Here is a 21485-nt window from a genome sequence, read left to right on the forward strand (position 1 = left end):
TCACGACTTTGATAGGACTCGTCTTGTTTCCACCCCCCGCCAAAAAAGAAAACATGGCCCCTGATTTGATATTCAACCTGATTCAAAAATTTTCACTCTATCCTCAAAGGCCAAAGCTTTGGGTCCACCGAAGAAAATCCAAAGAATGAGCCCCCAGCCATTCCCATCGATAAATTTCCAAGAAGATACACAAGGATGGCAGCACCACCGGCATAAGTGTGAGTCTCTCAAGGTGAGTTCTTTGATGGGACAGTGGCAGTGTGGGGAAAGGACCTCGTCTAGTACCTCGTGGTCACAGGGCAGGTGTCCCCCAGGCTCTGTTCATATCCGACACACTGAAACCACCAAGCCCTGATGGCAGGCCACGCATCAGACGTCTCCCCACTGTGGACGTGGCTGGAAAGGTCAGCCTCACGTCAGGGACCACAAACAGCACCAACATTATATGTCCCCCCCCGCTCCGTGAGGCCCATCACCATCTCGCAGTGGACAAATCTGACTCCCCCACCCATTAGTTTTGACTACAAAAGCTGCTGCTGCACAGAGAAGGTTCCTAACATGTGTTCACGGAATGGGATGGAGTCTGGGGAAGATTAAAGGTTTATATGTGTTGATTTCAAATTTTATAACAGCATAAAAGCGAATCCTCTTCCTACTATGGAGAATCAAGGAGGAGACTATAAAAGGAGGCCCATCCTCGAGGTCTGACCCTAAAGAGATTTAAAGGGCTCAGGGGTCTCTGTCGTCTCCTGGTTACAGATTTTGCTGTCACACGGGTCCCAGCTCTGCCAGTTTCCATCTGCACGTAAGCGCGGCACCTAGCCATGGGGGAATGGATTGCTCCTCTAAACCAAGGCCACACAGCACCTTGTCGTCTTCCTAGGGCACGGCTGGGGGCAGAGTATATGTAATACACCTAGGACAGACCCTGGCATGCTGAATTAAGATCACATAAAGAAGCAGCACTCCCCTGGGGAGCTTCGAACCGGCTTCTGTGGGTTTCCAGTGGGGAAGGGGAGAGGGAGGCCGAGGCAGCAAGCGGTCGGGCCCCTCACTTCTGCTTTACCCAGAACAGCTCTGCTCTGACCTGTTTTATATCTAGTCCTCCCACCTACGAGTGTATGTAAGAAAATATTCCGGCTCTTAGGAAGAGCTTGAGAATCACTACCCCAGTAACGCCTCGCTCGCCTTCTCTCAACGAGCGCCGAGGGTGTCTAGGATCCAGTGGGGCCTCCTCCCATGACCTGGGCCGCTCTCTCCATCCCGCCCCCAGGCGCCTCTCTGCTGGCGTCCAGCGGCCTCGGACCCCGTCCCGGCACCCTTGGGCCCCCCAGGCCTCCCCCGGGGGCTGCAATGCGCACCTGGTGAAGCGGACCTCGCAGATGTTGCACATGTATGGCTTCTCCCCCGTGTGCGTCCGCATGTGCCGCGGCAGCTTCCCGGCGCCCATGATGACTTTGTGGCAGATGGGGCACTGCTGGGACGCCTTGGGCTTCAGCTTGCGCTCCTCCACCAGCGGCCAGGGCGGGAACAGGCCCCCCAGGTGAGTGGCACTCAGGAAGTGCAGGTAGGCACCACAGTCAGTCTCCGCCTTGATGGGGCCCAGGGGTCCCCCGGGAAGGTCCGGAAACATGTCCTTGAAGAAGTCGTTGGGGAAGGGCGGTGGTGGGGGTGGGGGCAGCTCCTCCTTCTCCTCCTCCTTGATCTTCCGGTTCTTGATGACCAGGTCCAGCGGCCCACTGTCCATGGGCTGCTCGGGCAGCTGGGCAAAGGCACCGAAGTCCCCTGGCCAGAGGTGTGGGAAGAAGTCTGGGGCAAAGGGAGATAAGGAGGGTCTCCTGTCGGGGATGTTGGCTTTGGGGTACAGGTTCTCCCTCAGCAGGGACTCGATGGAGAAGTCCCGGATCATGCCCAGATGGCCAGGGCTGCCGGCCTGGAAGGAGTCCGGGAAGTCTCTGGGTGTGTCTGAGTAGGCCTTCTCCGTGAGATGGTCCGTCTTGGAAGGGCTTTGGTGGCAGTTGATGTCCTGGGGGTCGGGCAGGTTTTCTTGATCAGCGAAATCCTCCGTGTCGTCGTCCTCCTCCTCCTCCTCCTCTTCCTCCTCTTCCTCCTCCTCGTCCTCATCCTCGTCGTCCTCGTCGTCGTCATCGTCTTCTTTGTCGTCCTCCTCCGCGCCGTCCCCGCCGGGCTCCATGATCTCCAGGCACACGTTCACGATGCACTGGATCTCCAGCATCCGGGCCGCGTTGAGAATGTGCTTGACGTTGGAGGCGGTGATGGTGAGCGTGGAGGTGTAGGCGAACTCCAGGATGGCGGCCAGGGCCTCGGGCTGGACGAAGTCGATCTCGTAGACGTAGGGCTGGCTGGCTAGGGTGCCGGCCGTGAAGAGCTTCTTGAAGTACTTGCTGCAGGCGGCCAGGACGGAGCGGTGAGTGCGGTACTCCTGCTCCTGCACCACCAGCAGCACGTCGCAGAGCAAGCCGTCATGTCGCTGCTCGTTCAGGCTACACAGGACCTCGCTGCTGTGGTTGGGGAAGGGAATGCCGATGAGCTCGTCAATGCCATTGGCCATGGTGTCAGCCAGAGCCCTGCAGGGACACACAGAGAGGGACAGCAGGGTTAGAGGACAGGCTCTCAGGAGGGACACCCCGCTCTTGGGACGCTGGCCCAGGGAGGCCAGGCCGGTGGCGTGCTGGCCCACACCACCACCGCCTTCACGGAAGGCTTCCCCTCCACCAGGAAGCCCTCCGTCTTCCCTCTCAGCTTTTCCAAATCCCACCTGCCATGCAGAGCCCCGCTCACAAAAGGGCTTTTCACTGTGTCACGGGGTCTTTTCCGGGACCCCTTCGGCACTTGGGGTTGGGCTTCTCATGGGGCAGTTGGCGTGTGCTGTTTAGCAAAGGCTGTGGAAGCTTCTCGTGGGCATGATTTCACTGAATTCCACTTTGCTAACGTGCAATGGTGGGACAGCAGAGTGGACAGACACATGACACTCAACTGCTCTGTGAGCTACGGGACGGCGTCCGCACTTGCACAGCGCCTGCGGGTCAAGGGCCCCAGGAGGGCTGTTCTCTCATGACTCAGTGCGGCTGCTGGGAAAATGCTCTGGTTTATTTCACAAATCCTAGGACTCCTGCAACACACTAACATTTGGCTACTATTGGCTACGGTGACAGGCTGAGTCGTGTCTCCCTTCAAATTCATAGGTTGAAATCCTAACCTCCAGTTGTCTCAGCATGTGACTGTATTCGGAGGTAGGACCTTTAAAGAGGTGATTAAGGTTAAAATAATGTCATCTGAGTGGATCCTAATGCTGTATGACTGGTGTCCTTCTAAAGGGAGATTAGGACACAGACACACAGAGGGCAGACCGTGGGAGAAGACGGCCATCTACAAGCCAAGGAGAGAGGCCGCAGAAGAAACCAACCCTGCCTACACCTTGATCTTGGACTTCTAGCTTCCGGAACTGTGCCCCCCCAAAATTCTCTTGTTTAAGGCACGCCGTCTGTGGCGCTTTGTTATGGCAGCCCAAGCACGCTGCTGGTACAGCTACCAGGAATCTTAAGACCCATTTTTGTGGCCCATTTTTAGGGCATATGTTTTGCCTTCTGACCTTCCTCGGGTTTCATCTTAGTGGGTGAAAGTTTCCTTTCATTGTTTGATCTTTTTTTCCTTTGAAATCCTGACGCCCTATGTATGTATGTCTGTGAGCCGTGTCACCTATACATAAACATGTAACTCCAATATTAAATTCCAGTGCATCGTTAGTCATTGATCATGTCTGGCTTCCGTTACCCTCAGGGAATCCTGTCTCCCACGGGGAGAAGCCCCTCTGAGACACCTCCGCGTTGTACATGTTAAACATGAAGTGTAACCAGTGGAGCCACCGGGAGGGAGCCGCGTAGGACACAGGGCAACAGGCACGCCCTCCCTTCAGGGAGCAAAACGCCCGCAGATTCAACCTGGACAAAAAGCCACCTCACTGTCTATGCCAGAGCACAGACTGCCCTTCTCCTGAGGGCAGAGCTTGATCGTGACCCGTGGATAAATCCTTGCAGAGGTCTGGTCCTTACCCTGGTGCAAGTACAGTGGGGAGAAAGCAAAAAGAGAACCAACATCTGAAAGGCCCGTGTGCCAGTGGGAAGACCGTTGGAGAGCCCCACACATTTATCTCATGGATGTTTCTGCCCTGGGAGGCAGATGCAGTGGGGGGGGCGGAGCGAGATGAGCCAGTCCCACCGTATGTGCCCCATTGAGGGCTGCAGGCCCCAGGGACCTGGGGGGGGGGGCGGGCAGGGCCCTGGGCGCTCCTCCTCCCTCCCCCCTTCTCCATCCCTGAGCAATCCCACCTGGGCAGGTGCTCAGGAGATTTCCCAGAATGAACGAATGCCTCATTCCTTTCCTGCCTTCTCATCTGTAAAAAGGCCAGGGACCCCCCAGGCATTCGTTTCCTCAATAGTCATTGGGTTTCTCCCTGTGCCAGGCTCTGGGGCTGCACAGAGAGCAGACCAAGAAAGCCCTGCCCTAACAGAGCTTACAGGGACATAACTACGCAAAAGATCTAGCAAGATGCACCAAAGAGGAGTGAGCTATCACTACACACATCAGAGGGGCTGAAATCACCAAGAGTGGCAACGCCACATGCTGGCGAGGATGTGGAGAAACTGGATCCCTCAAACATGGCTGGTGGGCATGCAAACGATACAGTCATTCTGGAAAACAACTTAGCAGTTTCTTTAAAAACTAAATATGTATTGAGGAAATGACACTGTTTTCTAATTCCCATGAAGCCCCAGAGGGACCCACTCGTCTGAAAAGACTGTCAATGAAATGCCCCTTTGACTGTTAAGTAAACCCTCAGGGAATTAGAGCCACGTTTTCTTGCTTGCTTATTCCTTTAAACACAAAAATGTTCTTAAATGTTTTTTATTTTTTGGGGCGAGGAGGGTAATTCCCACAATCCCGTAAGCTACCCCCCACCTTCTTAAATAGAGGAGCTGAACCCATTGGACCGGGTTTTGGTGGTCAGCGTCTCATCCCAGCTCACTGAGGGATGGAGACTGCTGTCTCTTAGGCCAAATGTCCCGTCTCAATGCTTTTGCAGCCGTGTTGGCTTGAGACTGGGAATCAGGAACCCATAGCTGTGAGACTTTAGAAGCTGCTCCAGCTCTCTGGCCTCCTGTGGCCATCTCATCCTTGGTGGTCATGGGAAATCTAATAACCAGTATCCTGACCGTCAAAAGCTAGAAGCGCAAAGTGGGTTGGGATAAGGAGGTGGCAACAGGCCTGGGTGACCCTGGACTCAAAGGCTGGTCTGCCCACTGCGGCCTGGTTTGGAGCCTTTGTCTCTTTCCTGGTGGAGGGGATGTAACTGTGCAGCTGGGGGCTGTTTTTCTAGGCAGGAGGCCCGGCTGCCTTTGCTGTTTCATTGTCTCTGGGAAGAAGTGCCCCCGTCCTGCTCTCTGGGAGCTTCCCTGGTGATCCTAAGAAGACTCCTGTGCCCTGGAGCGCCCAGACAGCAGTGTCCCAAAGGGGTGGCGAGGCCCTCCCTCCCCTCGCCCAAGCCAGGGCCGTTCTGTCTCCAAGAAAAACACGCTCAGGAAAGAGAATTACACACACACACACACACACACACACACACACACACACACACACATCAAACAAACACCTCTGAATATCCAGGAGTGGCTTGATGCAAAATATGAACCTCTGGTAGAAAGGGGATAGAAAAACATATACAGATAAATCAGAAAAAAAGAGGCAGGAGGGAAAGAGAGGAAGAGAAGCTTAGAAATGGAAGAAGGAGGTTCAAGAGGAAGAATGAAGAGCTGGTGAACCCTTTGCAGGTGTGGTCACCATTCCAGAGATTATGAATCCTGCCGCAGCCACCCTGGGCCTCTGCCCTCAGTAGAAGGTTCTAGAGCTCAGGTATGTCCAAGTAGCCCCAAGTAGCCCAAAGGCAGCACTTCTCATCTCTGGCCTTGGTTTATTCACCTGTAAAATGAGAACATTTCTAGGCTCAACTGTCTACCTCAGTTCCCCTCTCTCCCTACCAAGGGAAGGGGTCTTGCCCTCAGTTTACCAGCTAATGACAAGGAGGTGGTGCTTCTCTGACAGGAACAGAGAAGGGATGAGGGTCAGGGTGGGGAGATCGGAAGGGGTGGGAGGGCCTTCACCCCACAGCAATGCATGACAGAAACCTGGCTCTAGAAGTCCTCCAGTATTAGTTTCTTGAGTGTGATTTGAGTTTTGTTCTTGTTTTTGTCCCGTTCTAATCACCAAACGAAGCAAACATACCGAGCCGGATTTATAATAATCAATACTAGCTATCATTTACTGAGTGCCTATAACATGTCAGCCATCACACCTCTAATCCTTTCTCAACCAACACACTTCTGAGTGGTACATATTTGTAGCATCACCTCCAATTTAGGGAGAAAGAAAAGGTGTGCAGAGGGTGACTCGCCCCCATGCCACAAGCCAGCAAGCGTCTGGCCCAGGATTTGAATTTCCCCCCGTACCCCCAAAAAGTTGTCTCTTACTTTAGAGATTTGAGCAGAGTCGGTGCTGAGGGAGGTGCACCAGAGAGCAGAGACCCACACGTCGGTGGGTGGTGGGGGTTTGGCTCAGTGCTGAGAGCAAACGAGAGCTGTGGGCAGAAAGGCACAAGACCCCGGTGGGCTGGGGCCTCAGGAAGAGGGGCCTTGTCTGAGCTTGAAGGATAGAGAAGATTTTGTTGGGGAGAAGGGAGAAGGCTTTGGATTTCCAGAGTCCCCGCTGAAAATGTATTTACGCTGGACCCCGAGTGGGATCGCGTAAGGAGCTGTTCTCGGCCAGCACGTGCCTGAGGTTGGTTGACAGCCATCTGACCAGAGAGGGCCCACGCTAAGGGATGGAGGGAGAGGCCTCTGCTCTGGGACAGCCTGGGAACACACCTGGCTCCCCCACTGAGGCCTCTGAGACTGGGTATTTCCATCGTTGAGCTCAGTTTCTTCATCTGCACAATGGGGATGATAACAGTGTGACTTCGCAGAGCTGCTGTGCAGATCAAATGAGCAAAGGCACATAAAGTGCCTCCTGGTACATAGTAGGTGCTCAACCAATGTTAGCAATTATGAAGTCCAGGAAGGGCACAGACTCTGCCTAATAGGTGTCTTAGCAGAGGGAGGTGGGACCATCCTGGGAACCAACTTGCCTTCCTCATAGTTTTGCAGAGATCCACACGATGAAAGCAAAGACACTAAGGACGGCCCATGCGAGCTCCCAGGGCCACCTCTGACACCTGTAGCGCATTGCATCAAGGTCCGTTCATACCTCCTGCCTCATGTACTCCTAGGAGGCAGGCCAGGCTGGTATCCACTTTATGCTCCTTGTATAGATGAGGAAAATGAGGCACAGAGAGGAAAGGTCACACGGCAAATCAGTGTCAGAGCTAGAACTAGAAGTAGCATGTTCTGATGCCTATGCCCTCAGGCATGTGCTGGGTTGCCTAGCTAACAGGGGACCCATGTTATAGGACTTGTTTTACCAGGAACGTAAAGTGCAGGGGTATAGGTACATTATACACCCCTGCTGTTCTCAGTTTGCCTATCTGGAAAACGGGGAAGTAACTGTGAATAATTGCACTTGTTCAGGGCAGGGCCTGTTTCTTTTATGTCTGTGTCATCCCCGGGATGCCATTAAGACCCTGATAAATGAGATCAGTTCAAATACACAGTGGAGACAGCCTCGAAGTCACAAAAGGTGGCGGGATAGCCCCAATCCTCTGCCTTGGGGACAGCTGACATTTGAACAGAGCCCTGTCATTCATAAGGCACTTACAGTCATTCATTTCATCCTTATTATGATTCCCATTTGGTGAGGATCAGAGAGGCTAAGGGACTTGCCCCAAGTCACACAGCTAGAAAACATTCAAGACAGGAATTTGATTTCTGAGTCCCACCTCTTTCCTGTCCTCCCCAGCTGCCTTGGTGGTGTGACTTTCAGGACAATTTTATTCCTATGATTCACAAGTCCAACGCCTTCCTAAATCCTGCTCAGCTCAGCAAATCTGGGGCTCAGAAGGATGCTTCTGTCTGCCAAATCCTCATGGCAGGCTGGCCCCAGCCGGCAGACTCCTACTACCCTGGGAGCGGCCTCACTGTTTCCAGCCTCCAGCTTTCCCGCTCCCCCCGCCCCCCAGCCTGCAGCTTCAAAGCCACCTGGCAGAATCAGTGGCTGTGGTGCGGGTGAGGGGGGCTGCACAGGAGCAGAGCGGGCTTGGGAATGAGGCGGGACAGCAGCTACCTGTAACCTTTGAGGAGGTTCTTACTTAGTCCCTGTGGTTGTGTAGGCACTGAAACCCAACAGGGGGTGGTGGGCAGGAGCGAGGGCAGGGAGGTCTGGCCCAAGCAGCTGGCCAGCCCTGAGGATCTCTGCTGGGCGCGCCCCGCCCTGCCCTTGGCAGTTCCCCTAAGCAGGGCAGCCACACCCCTTGGCCCCAGAATGCCCTGGAGCCTCAGCTGCCCTAGAGGTCGGGGCCAGACGTGTGGGCTGGGAGGCTGGGCAGGGCCACCTCAACTTCCAGCCTGCACCCCACCTGCCAGAGCATCCCAAACAGAGCGCCCACAGCTGGATGAAGCTGGCCTCCCCACTCTGCCACCCTGCCAGGACATGCACAGAGTCCACAGTCCCCAGCTCGCTTCAAGCCTAGGGCCTGGAGCTGGTTGGTTTCTGTGAAAGGAGCTCTGAGCTTCCCTCCTCCACCAGATGTCCCCTAACAGCTGGAATGCAGCCCCACCCTGACTCACAACACTGTGCTCCCCCTTTGTTCCCCGCCCCATGCCTAGTCCCCCCATCCATAGGACAAGATGTGAGGGCCAGAGCACAAGCCAGGTCCGGCGGGCAGGCACTCCTGGGTCTTCACCCCAGTCACAGACAGGTTTTCTCAGTGTCCCTACACTTGGGGGCTTGAGTGTTTTTCTCCTATGACCAGACATTCAAGCCCTGCTCACTGATCTCTGCTGAAGTCCTCAGTTAACAGTACCACAGGCCAATTGAGCTTTACATTCAAAAAGCTTGTTCACGTCTCCTTTTCTCCATACATTTTCCTAGGATCCCTGGGTACGGGTAGAATTATTAGGCCTGCTTTTCTGAGGAGACACCTAACCTCGCACTGGTGAACCCACTTGCCCAAGGTCACAGCACTAGGGAAGGGAAAGAATTCCCAGACCTCCGGATGCGCAGCCCAGACTCTGTCCACTGCACTACACTGTATGCCTGGCCGTCTGCCCCCGGGCCCCCATCATCACCACTTCCACCTCCCCCACACCCGCATTTGTTTGGTTTTATCAGAAGGTCTAGGACCACCCACCGGGGTTTCAAGTAGGGACAAAAGCCAGACTGGGCTTCTCTCTCCCTCATCCCTTACACGGATGAAACGCACACTGGGGACAGACTGGAGGGGTACTGCCAAAGGTGGCCGGACAGATGGAGGAGGAAGAGTGAGGCGCAGCTCCACATCTGGGCTTTGGTGATGGGGGCGGGCGTGAGTCTGAGCTGTTTCATCACCCGCTAGAGAAACCCCGTCTTCTTCACAGCAGCTACTGGCCAGGAACCCAAAGTAGGGGTGCGGGACGACCTGCCACCCCGCCCCTGCCCCGAGGGGTGGCTTAGAGCCTTTTTCTTTTCAAAGCACTTTTACCTCCTGGATGACACGTGAGGCCAGTATTACACCCATTTTACACATAAAGAAATACAAGTTAAGTGAGGTTATGGTCACAGCGCAGTGTGGTTAAATGACTGCGGGACAACTCACATGTCTCCTGAGGCCACAGATTTTCCTCCTGTCCTGTAACCTCGCAGGAAAGATAGAAAGAGGAGGTTCTCTAAGGGGCTGCATGGCCTCGGCAGGCAAGGAGGTCCCTCCCTTGCCAGAGAGCTGGAGGGAGCTGGAGGGAATGAGGGCTGGCAGGGCACGCCCGTGGCGAGGGTCCCACTGCCGATGGCTGGTGCACTGGTGGGCTGGCCCGACAAATAAAGTAGGGTTCCTTCAAGCTGTTGTTCTTTAATTATTTATTTATCCTTTATTTATTAGAGGGTGAGGCGGGAGGAAGGGGGAGACTTGTTTCCTTTTAAGAAAAATTGCATACCTCTTTATGTTCAAAATAAAGGATTTACTACTCATGTTTATTACAGGCGATTTCCTGAGCCTGAAAACTCCCTGGGAGGCTTATTAAACCTTATTAAACCACTGAAAATTTATATAATAAAATAAATCACTCGTCTCCCATAAACAGCACTAGGCCGGGTGCTACTGAGTTTCCGAATCCCGCTCCCTCTGGCTGCCTTTTCAGGAGGGGTCCTGGCTGGTCTGCCGTCCTCCCTGCAGTCACACACTCACTGGGGGTGGGGAGCTGGGGGACACGCAGGAGCCACGGGGGTGCTGTTCTTTTTAGCATTTCTACACAAAGACCACAGCTCTTGTGAAGGAGTGGGAATGGCTTCGGTTTTGCTAGTTGTTCAACGGTTGTGTGTGGACACCTGGGTTAAGTGGCATTTTGACCTTCCTGGGGATATTTTATTCTCTTATAGAAGGCACCAAAGCAGCTGAACCGCTGGCCAGCCTCTGAGTGTGCTCTGCCCACAGGCCACTGTCCCAGGGCCTCCCAGGGCGGCGCCATGGCCACCAAGCCAGGGGACTTCACAGTGGGAGGAGGGAAAGTGGGGGCCAGCGAGAGGGCAGCAGCTGGAGTAGAGAAGGCCGAGTTCTGTTTTGGGAAAGAGCATGAGGAGTAAGGGCTGAGAAATGGTCTGGTGTGCAGTGTGCATTTACAGTTCACCTCTGCCCTTTGCCTGAGTTACAGGTGACCCTGGACCAGCCAGGTTCCCTCTCTGAGCTTCAGTTTCTTCCTTAATGTGAGATTGGGAGCCTGTGAAGCTGCCTTGCTGCCCACACCCTCCGTGGTTCTGTGATGTTCGCCAGCTAATCCAGTTCAATATTTTGGTCCCAGGGTGGATCCTTGGATGCCAAGGTCATGATCAGCTCAACTTCTGCTATCTTGGGGCTGCAGCACCAGACAGTGAGTTTCCTGACTCAGCCTAATCCCCTTACCCCGGCCTCCCCCAGGTAGCGCAGGGATGCTGCCAGGTTACAGAAGGGAAATGAATGTGAAGGCACATTGAGCTTTCAGAGGACAGTGTTCTAAAGTCAGAGAGGGAGCAGCATTTGGCCACACCAGGCAGAGTGATGGAGAGGCGACAGGTTGGTAAAAAGGGCTTGATGTGCTCCCTCCCCTGGCCTGAGGGAGGTGAGGAGGCCGGTCCTGATTTATGCTCCTGACTCTCACACTGTGGCCAAGGACGGCTGTGGAGCTTGGCAGTGGCTACAGAAGAGTCTGGAAGCTGCTTCTCTAGAATGTACACAAATTCATCACCAACAACGCCCAGGCCCTGTGTGTGTGGGAGGGGCAGGAGGTGGGGCGGGAGAGACAGGGACCATTAACGGAGAACAAGATATGGAGACGGAGGGTTAACCTGAGCTTCCTCTGACTGACAGCAACAGAATCAAACTGCAAATGGAGAGGCGGTGAGTGCCAGTTCAGTTCGGCTCATCACAGTCCTAAATATTTTATGTAGGTGCTCTCATTTAATCCTCCCCAAAACCCCATGAGGTAGGTACTGTCATCTCCGTTACCCCAGTTTTCAAATGGGGAAACTGAGATAGAGCTGGATCTTGAACCCCAGCAGCCAGTCTCCAGGTTTCCTCAGGGAAACCTATTTTGCTCAGGGCTGGAGAAATGGGGGTGCAAGGGGTGGGATTCCTGGCCTTCAGAACTCACAGAAGAGTGGGAGACAGACAAGTAAAGGTGAGACCTACTAAGCGTTAGCCCAGAGGTGTGGACAGGACCTCTTGGAAGCAGGGACCAGGAAGCAGGGGCTCTGCTGGGTCAGGGAGGAGATGCCACTGAGAATGGGACACTGGAGCTGAGCTCTACGGCTCCCAGGCAGCCAGCGGTGTGGGGCAGAGGTAGGAGAACATTCCAGAAAAGAGAATAGTGTGTAGAAAGTAAGGCACAGCCTATGAAGTGATCCCCTTGCATTAAAAGAGACTTAAATGACATACCAAATAAAAAAGTAGGTAAGTCCAAAAAAAAAAAGAGAGAAAAAAAGGCACAGAAGCTTGAGCTTAGCATAGTAGGAGCAATGAATAACAGGATGCTGGTTTCCAAGGGAGAGGCTTGGTGAGTTCAGAGAGGCAAGTGAGGCCATGGAAAGGAAGTCAGGGAAGGATCTGGATGGGAGAGAAATCTGCTTGGCGCTGCATTTGGACAGTGTCAGCACTAGGCTGTCCTGGAGAAGGCAGGGAAGGCTGGAAACCAGCTGGAAGGTTGTACCTTTAGGCCCACGAAGCTGTTCTTCATTACTCACAGCCGTGCCCTTGCCCTTCTCCCTGCCCCAGACGTCTGGGTGGGGTTGGTGCCCAGGGGCTCCAGTGGGGGAGGGAGCTGTGGGAGGAAGGAGGGCACAGTCACACTCCAAGGCCTCGTCCAGGCGTCTGGTGTCCTACTTATGCCTGGGCCCTCGAAAAACACTTCTGCCTCTCGGCCATTGTGCACTTCAATTTGGAGACAAGGCTCAGATCAGCGGCCCAGCGATGTCCTCAAGGATCCCAGCGCTGCCTGTGTTTTCCAAAGGAACTGAAACCTCACACTTGCCTCCAAACTTTCTCTTCTCTTCTAAGTAGATGCCATCCACCACGAGAACCGCCTGGCATTTGGCTGGGAAGAATGAACTGGAAGCGTGCAATTTTCAGGCTTAATTGCACAGTTACATATAATATTATAATATAACTTTTATTGCACTGAGAAAGTCCAAGCATTTCCTCTTCCTATTTATACTCGAGCTCAGTCCCTCCTCTGCTGTAATTTCCCCCTTGCCCATTGCAGAAGCTGATGGCTATTTGGTTCCAGGGCAATTGGGATGTGAGTGGAAACTCAATTAACAAATGTTATTGATCACTCACTGTATGCTTGACTGGGGTTTCATGCTAGGTGGGGTTTTAAACAAGACCTCAGACCTGCTTTGAAGGGGCTTCTGGCTTCACTGAGCAGGTAAGACTAACCCACAATGCATGCAGTAAGTCCTCTCTTAAAGTTGTCAATAGGTTCTTGAAACTGCAATGAAATGACCTATGGCGAAATGACGTATAACGAAACCAAGCTTACCATAGGCTAATTGATATTAATAAGAGTGACATTCCTGCGGCCTCTCATCAGCGTTACAGCGAAACAACAGTGAATGAAACGATGTTATTTGAGGACCTACTGTAGTAGAGGGAAATAGGAACCAAGAAGGAATCCATGGAGGCTAGGTCGTATCATCAGGGATGTGGGAGCCTGTGACAGGTGGGTGTCTGGGTTATACAACTGTCCGGGCAGGACTCCACTGCTAGGACACTGTGATGGAGAGACTGCATGGTGGTGCACAGCAAGCACCCCCATGAAAGCATCACCAGAGAACCCAGCTTCCCCTGTGTGTTCAGTTTTCCTAGTGCATCTCTCAGGGGCAGGAGCCTTTCTCTCCCTTGCCAATCTGCCCCCAGCCACAGGAGCCCAGCACCAAGGACTAGACTCTTTCACAGCTTCTGGGGAGGATGCTTCACCTGTCAGCACTTTACAAAGTAACTACCCCCCTGTTCCTTCCCCCACACACACCTCCCATGACTCAGCATCCATTTGCACTGAGAAGGAAAATATTCTCAAGGCACAAGAATCCCCCAACCCCACTTTCCAGCCCAAAGAAGCCTGACTGATCCACTGATGAGCTGGAATGCACTCAGTGATTTCCTCAAACCTAGGAATTCTGGTCCCCCTTTGAAGTCTTAAGATCAAAAATGTTAAATAAGAAATACAAAGTTAGAAAAGAGTTGGCAAAAACAGTCATTATTTGCAGAGGATATGATTGGATACTTTCCTATGCAAACAACAGACAGTTTTAAAAATAGGATAGAGGATCCCATTTACTTGGCAACGAAAATAGATACAACACCTAGGGATACGCTCACAAGAAATGCATACAATCCATACAAAGAAAGTTTGCAAACATGACCGAAGACTTACATGGAAAGTATGCCCTGCCCTTGGACAGGGAGCCATGATGTTGTAAACAGGCCAGTTTTCTCTAAATCAATACAATATGGTCCCAATAAAACTATCAGCCAGAATTTCTATTGAAAGTAGATAAGTTGACTATAAAGTTCATATAGAAAAATAATAAGCATTTAAGAACAGCCAAGAGAGTTTTGAAACAGATGAGTAATGGGAGTGGGAGGATTAGACTTACAAGATATGAAAGCACATTATAAAGCCATAAAATAAAATATCTGGTGCTGGATCATGAGCAGAGAGATAGGTCAACAGAAAGTCATAGACAGTCCATAAATAGACTCACATAAGTTCATAGATAGGAGCATTTAGCATATGGTAAAGGTGGGATTTCAAGTTTTATTTTAAGATGGATTTTAAAAATATTAATAAATGACATTGGGACAACTGGCCAATCACGTAGGAAACAAAACAAAACAAAACAAAACAAAACTTGTATCCCTTCCTCACTCCTTATACCAAAATAAATGACTGATAAAGACGTGAAAGTTAAAAGAAAAGTTATTAAAAGAAAATATTGGAGAATTGTTTTATAATGTCAAAGGGAAATGCTTTTCTAAACGAGACAGAAAATCCAGAAGCCATAAAAGATCGATAAGTTTGACTAAATAATGACTTAAAAATTCCTGCACATCAATAATTCCCTAACAAAATCAAGACAAAAATAGCTGGGAAAAATACTGGTAAAACATATGATGCAGGGCTAATTTCCTTTATAGAGAGAGCTTATATTAAATCAGGAAAAGACCTATAGCTTGCTAGAAAAATTGGCAAAAAACATGAACAGGATCACAGAAGGAGAAAATACAGATAGATTTTAAATTTGTGAAAAATGCTCAACATCACTTAGCATAAAAGAGATGAAAATTAAATACATTTTAATTTTCACCTATCAGATGGGCAAAATAAAAAATTTTGATGATCCAGAAATTTCCCTTCCAGATATTTATCGTAAAGTTTTCTCATCACATGTACTCAACTTCTGTTAAAAAAAAAAAAAAAAAATTATCAGAGGCTGGGCCAGTGGCTCAGGCGGTTGAAGCTCCATGCTCCTAACTCCTAAGGCTGCTTGTTCGATTCCCACATGGGCCAGTGGGCTCTCAACCACAAGGCTGCCAGTTCAATTCCTCGAGTCCCGCAAGGGATGGTGGGCTACCCCCCTGCAACTAGCAATGGTAACTGGACCTGGAGCTGAGCTGCGCCCTCCACAACTAAGACTGAAAGGACAACTACTTGAAGCTGAACGGCACCCTCGACAACTAAGATTGAAAGGACAACGACTTGACTTGGAAAAAAAACGTCCTGGAAGTACATACTGTTCCCCAATAAAAGTCCTGTTCCCCTTCCCCAATAAAATCTTTAAAAAAAAAAAATCATCCCTGCAACATTGATTCTATAAGGAAAGAGTGGAAGCAAACAATGTGTTCACTGGTGGGGGGCTATCTAGATACATCACAGAAAATACGACGCACCCATTAAAAAGAATGAGGGAATCTATCTATGGATATATGTGTATAGAGAACTGTCTCTAAGACTGAACTGCAAAGCATGCGGCATAGTGCATGGTTTGTTACCACGTTTGGAAAGAAAAAAATGACCACGTGCATATATTTGTTTGTGGCTACATGGGCTATCTTTGGAGAGATACACTAAAAATGGGTTACATGTTCTTTCTGAGATGGGGGTGGAAAGTTGCCAGTGAACGGTTGAAGGTAGATTTATTTTCCTATATGTTCTCTTTGGTAATATTTGAATTTGAAAGCCATTACTATTAAAAATATTGAATGATTTGGATTCTCTCTCTTCTTGCACATTCCCAAATCTTCTTTGGGATTTTGGGTGATGTCTGATCACCGCCGATTTGTTCTGGGCCTATCCGCTATTTGATGTCAGTTTTTCTGTCTGTAAAATGGAGTTAATGACACTGGGCTGTCTATCTCATAGGTGGTCGTGAGGATCAGGTGAGAACTGGATGAGAACAGGCTCTGGCTGCCATCAAGTCCTGTAGGATACAACTGAAGGGCATTAGGGGTGGCCATATTCTGTCTAGCAGCCCTCCACTGTATAGCAATATTTCTGTGGCTAGCAAGGCGGACCATTCACGAGAGCTGGATGCTCCAGTAGAGGAAGAAACAGAAACACCTATGTGTATTTCACATGTATTAACTCATTTCTTACGTTCCTTTTACAGATGTGGTTACTGAGCTCTGAAAGGATTGAACTGACCCACTCAAGGTGCCCAGATAGTAAGAGGCTGAGTTTCCCCTCCTGGACCCTGTCATTTCTTCACTCCAGAACTTTTGATGACTCCCTTTAGGGGACCCCATTGTAGTTTTCCCGTCTCGGTCCTTCATAGTCTGGTCTTGACCTTATTTCCTAGTGCTCTCTGACCTGGACTCTCTTGAAAGCTGGCCTGTACATGGCCTCCGAACACACCATGCTGGTTTCAGCCTCTGTGCCCGGTCCTTTGATCTGACACACCTCTACTCCCACTTCTCTTGTCATCCCACTGGCTTCCAGACCCTGTTTGAGCCTCACTTCTTCCCTGACACCCTCCCCCTCTAACCCAAGGTAACTTTTCACTGGTAACCAGCCTCCAGCATGGCTCCCAATGACGCTCACTTCCTGGTATTCACAGCTGTGTCACTTCCTCCTACTTTGTCTCAGCGTTGGTCTGTGTGACCACAGAAAACGGGGAAGTGATGGTGTGACACTTCCAAAGCTAGATGATAATAGACATTGCCACTCTTGTCTTGGAACTCTTGCTGTGGGAGAAACCAATGACCATGTTGGGAGACACTCAAGCAGCCATCAAGATGTCCAAAGGAGGAGAAACTGAGGCCTCCTGAAACCGGCACCAACATGCCAGCTACTGAGTGAGACACCTTGGAAGCAGGTCCTTCGCTCCAATCAAGCCTCAGATGATTAACCTCATGGGGAAACTCTGAGTCAACTCTCTAGCTAAGCTGCTCCTAAGCTCCTGACTATGAAAATCATGAAGCTAATCAATGTTTATTGTTGTTTGAAGCTGCTCAAGTTTGGGGGCATTTTTGTTACACAGCAACAACTAACTAATAATGCTCTTAACCCCTTCAGGAGTTAGGACCTTACCCCTTGGCTCTTGCCCATTTACTGTCTCACCTAGCTTTTCATGTGTATAATCTTGTCTCACCCCAAAACAATAAACATGTGTGGTTTCTAATTCCCCTATATCCCCCATCTGCCTAGTGGGGGGTGCTGGGAACAGAGGGAGAGAGTCACATGATTTTTCTAGCTCACTGTGAACGGAAGGCAGGTGAGTAACACCACAGCACACAAATGCCACAGTCCACAAAAGGCCACACTACACAAATGCACAAATGCTTCCTGCTTGACTAGTATCAAACAGCGCACACACAGTCTGCAAACCTACCACCCAAGACCTACAACTCACCTTCACATCAGAGCATTCACAGGTGAGTGTTCCAGCTGTTCCACAGTGAGTCAGGCTTCTCACCCCCTTCCAGGGAGAGAAGGAGGGAGGAAGAGGAGGGCCTGGAAAGGGCCGTTGCTTCCTACTTATTACACTGAATGCTACTTATGATTTATTTGCTTGCTCCACACCCTTTCCAAAAATATTTCTTTCAAAGCCAGAGTGACAGCCCCCTCTTTCAGTATTTGTGGTGCTCAATGCTTAAGCCCAAAGAACCATTTAAAGTTTAGAATCATAATAAAAAATCCTGTCAATGGAGCTGCTCCTGCTGCTTTTCAAACAGCCCTGCCCCAGTCTCTCAGGAGCTTGCCCTCCTTGTCCCCAGAGACACGTCTCCAAACTGCCCAGGCCATTTTCCCTAAAGGCAGCTGGGTGAGAGAACAGACCCTTTCTCCACTCCTTCCCTCCTCCCATCTCTTTCCCAGACCTGAAGGTTGATTTTTCAAGACTAATCAGAAAAAAGCAGAAGGGAGGAGGAGAGCCCTTTTGTAAAATGGTGTCTCGACAGAGGCAGCCCCACCATTTTTTTTTTGGCCGGTGGGCGGAGGTGACCAAAGATACAATTAGAATGTAGCCCATCCCCTCCCACAAGACCCATTTTAACCAGTGTGTAATAAAGCCCCAGCGCATCCACCCTCTGATTTGGGTCGGATGAGATGAATTTTTAGCTTTTCTGGGGAGTTTGTGCCAGTGGGGGAAGCAGAGGAAGGCAAGGAACAAACAAACAGGCTACAGCTCCCTGGAAGAAAGGAAAAGCATGGAGCAGAATGAAGAGGGACGGCAGAGGTCCACCCTTGGCTTCCTTCCACTGTGTCTTTGTTTCCAAGTTAGCCATCCAGGTCCAAAACCTTGGCTGAGACCATGACTCTCCTTTTCTCTTACTCCCTTGCTCCCGACATCAATGCACTGTTTCTGTGCCATCTTTCTCACCTATGTCTCTCCAGTCCTCTCCATTCCTGCTGCCACTCGTTCAGGAGGGAGTCCCTTCTCACCACCTGCTCCCAGAGCACACACACAATGGGCTCCAAATCGTGGCCCTGCCTACTTGCTCCTCTGCCTCCAACAACTGGAGGTGTTACCAGCACACCCAGCTCCCACTACTTTGACCTTGCTCATCTTGCGGCCCTACTGAAGCATGGTTCCCGCCCAACTTCTTTGCCCTGCCCCACCTTTATTGGGGTAATGCCTGTGGATGTGTAAAGACGGCTCAGGCATCATCTCCTCCAGGAAGTCTTCCTGAATTAGATGCTTATCGTTCATGTTCCCTTCCTTCCCTCTCTCCTGGCCTTTACCACATGGAGACGTAACTGGAACATGAGTAATATTGTGATTGACATGGGGAAGAGGAGAGAGAAGTAACTCCAGGATGGGAGGTACTGGGGGTGGGGTCAGGGTAGGGGTAGTGAGTGATGCAGGATGAGCATTGGAGTATCAGGGATCCCTAAAACTTGTGGAATGAGAGGGGCTGCCAGGAATGAAGGGAAATGCAACCCGACCTAACCCCAGGTGCAAAAGGCAGTGACCCAGCACCATGGAGTGCTGGGACCGGGGAATATTGAACAGAAACAGAGACGGACAGGACCCTGGCCTGCTCTCCACAGCCAAGGAATTTACCCTGCAGTGAGGGAGGCAGGATACTTTGGCAAGGGCTACAGGCAATTTACAAAGCTTCAGTGACTAAATTGTAAAAGAAACAATGTGTACTCAGATGCAAAGCTCAATAGAGAGAAGGGTAGAGAGAAAGGCTTCCTGAAACATAAGAGTAGGATTAGATAAAAGTTGGATTGCTTATATATCCCTCAGGGAAAGTGTCATTCCTTCTGCCCAATGTTCACTGTGGTCTACCATTGAGGGGCCAGCTGCCTGGTGCATTCCCACCTTGGAGCTCTTGGTCTCCTCCTTCGTTTGTCACAGGTGCCCTCACCTTCTCCATCCTGAGACCCCGTCTCTCTCCAATAGTCCTGAGTGCTCATCAAGCCCCTTAGACAGTCAAAGATAAGGGCAGGGGTCTTCAGACCCATAAAACCCTCCAACCCCATTTGGATGCTGATCAAATAATTTTGCACAGACACACGTATGGCTCGTTCCCCAATGTGTGCAGATGGGATGGTGATGGATTCAACGCGAATGCATGTAAAAACATACAAGGTGGGTACAGCCATCTTGAAAACATGAAATGTTTTCAGCTTGCAAAAGGACACTCATCTTCCAAAGGATGGGGCCCACAGGACCGAAATGTAAGTTCCTTGGCTGTGAACACAGTTTGCTCCTCTGTACCCTCCACAGGATGGCACATGGAGTGTCACACCAACAGGCATTTGGCATGTGTTTGTTGAGTGACTCACGGAGCACGCATTGGCCTGGTTACCTTGAAATGATCAGTATCACCTTGACTCTCCCAAGGAGGAAATAACCTGAGAGCGTAAGTGATAAAGAACGGCAAAGGGCCCGCCTCCACGTTGTGCTTATATTATAGTATGTCGCCAAGGAGAGCAAAATGCGAAACCAGAAATTTCTCATGAGTTAAATCGCCCGAGGGAAAAATGGGAGTCTTATTTCTTCTGAGTAAACGACTAATGAATCGAGATACAAAGGATTTCCTCCGAAAACCTTCCACCCAATAATGCTTCACAATTGCTGTCACCTCAGAATATAACAAACACAACCACACTGAAGCTCTCCACTCTGTTCCTGAGTATTCACAGGTTGAGAGGTGAGGGGAGCATTTGGTTGGTTCCCTGGGAAGGGAGACGGGAGCAGTTCCCTCTCCCCCTCGCCCAGGGAGAGCGACCTGGGTTAGCTGGTAGTGTGTGTCATACCGTTTGGTTCATGGTATCACTTCTATGCTAAACATCATATCCTGTCACACTCACAGGACCACTGAACCCTGAGTGCGTCAGACCACATCTGGAGCAGTTTTAATTTCATGCACCATTTCTTAAGCACCTACTATGTGCCAGGCGGGCTCTTTTACATGTAGTTACCCATTTAGTCCTCATGATAACCCTGTGAGCTGGTTACTTCTACCCCCATTTTCCTATGAGGAGACAGAACCCAGCGTGGTCAAGTCCCACGTCCCAGGATGTGCAGTCAGTGGTCTGTTCCATTCAAGGAGCTCCCTTGGAGAGCATCCAAAGGCAGGGAACTGGGATAATGCTGGAAAGAGCGAGGAATGCCGCCTGCCAACCCCTGAAGAAGGCTCCTAGGATGTCAGGACTGGACGGGCCCTTTCACAGTTGAGGACGCGGAGGCCCAGAGAGACCTGCCCACCCACTCATGGCAGCAAACACGGCCTGAGCTCTTAGCCAGGGCCAGGGTGCTCCTTCCAGGGAACCTCAGTGAAGGCAGACACCCACATTCTGCCTCCTGCTGCGCAGCTCTCCACTGTGGGGGGGAGGCCCAGGCAACAGTGAGTGAGGAGAAGTCGGCAACTCTGCCAGCCAGCACTCCAAGAGGCTTATAACACACCATTCCCGTCCCAAGGGTTACCCTGCCTCCTTCCATCACCCAAAGCCAAGAGGTGGGGCCAACACGTCTTGGTTTTCCCAGGACTTTCCTGGTTTAGGCATTGAAAGTCCCACATTCTGGGAATTCCCTCAGCCCCGAGGCAGAGTGGGACAGTTGGTCACCCTAGAGTATCTCCACCTTCCCGTACAAACCTCACGCCTCTGCTGCCCTCCATGATCACGTGGGCCAGCTTCACTAGACACGCCGCGCCCGGCTTTTGGCCCCAGCTCACACCCTTGGGTACTGCCCTGCCCCAGGCAATGCTGGAGAAAGAATCCCTGTTGTCACTGTGGATTGTGCAATCCTGGCACCTTCCTGCTTTACCTGTGACGGGGCAGCCCTCTGCCTGGGTGCTCCCAGAG

General features: G+C 51.1%; 1 protein-coding gene across 7 annotated transcripts in view; it reads right to left on the minus strand.

Moving 5' to 3' along the window:
• ZBTB7C (zinc finger and BTB domain containing 7C) overlaps positions 1-21485 on the minus strand; it is a 328531-nt gene that overhangs the window by 12703 nt on the left and 294343 nt on the right. For 4 of the 7 annotated variants that reach the window (XM_033087865.1, XM_033087863.1, XM_033087866.1 and 1 more), the window contains one exon: positions 1362-2588. In XM_033087865.1, coding sequence (XP_032943756.1) covers positions 1362-2572 — 1211 coding nt within the window. In that variant the 5' untranslated portion in view covers positions 2573-2588. Of the gene's footprint in view, positions 1-1361; positions 2589-12374; positions 12486-17577; positions 17690-18546; positions 18586-21485 lie in introns of those variants that run through there. The other 3 variants (XM_033087864.1, XM_033087868.1, XM_033087869.1) reach the window with 3 other exon arrangements.

Source organism: Rhinolophus ferrumequinum, chromosome 19, assembly GCF_004115265.2.
Source record: "Rhinolophus ferrumequinum isolate MPI-CBG mRhiFer1 chromosome 19, mRhiFer1_v1.p, whole genome shotgun sequence".
Classification (NCBI taxonomy): Eukaryota; Metazoa; Chordata; class Mammalia; order Chiroptera; family Rhinolophidae; genus Rhinolophus; species Rhinolophus ferrumequinum.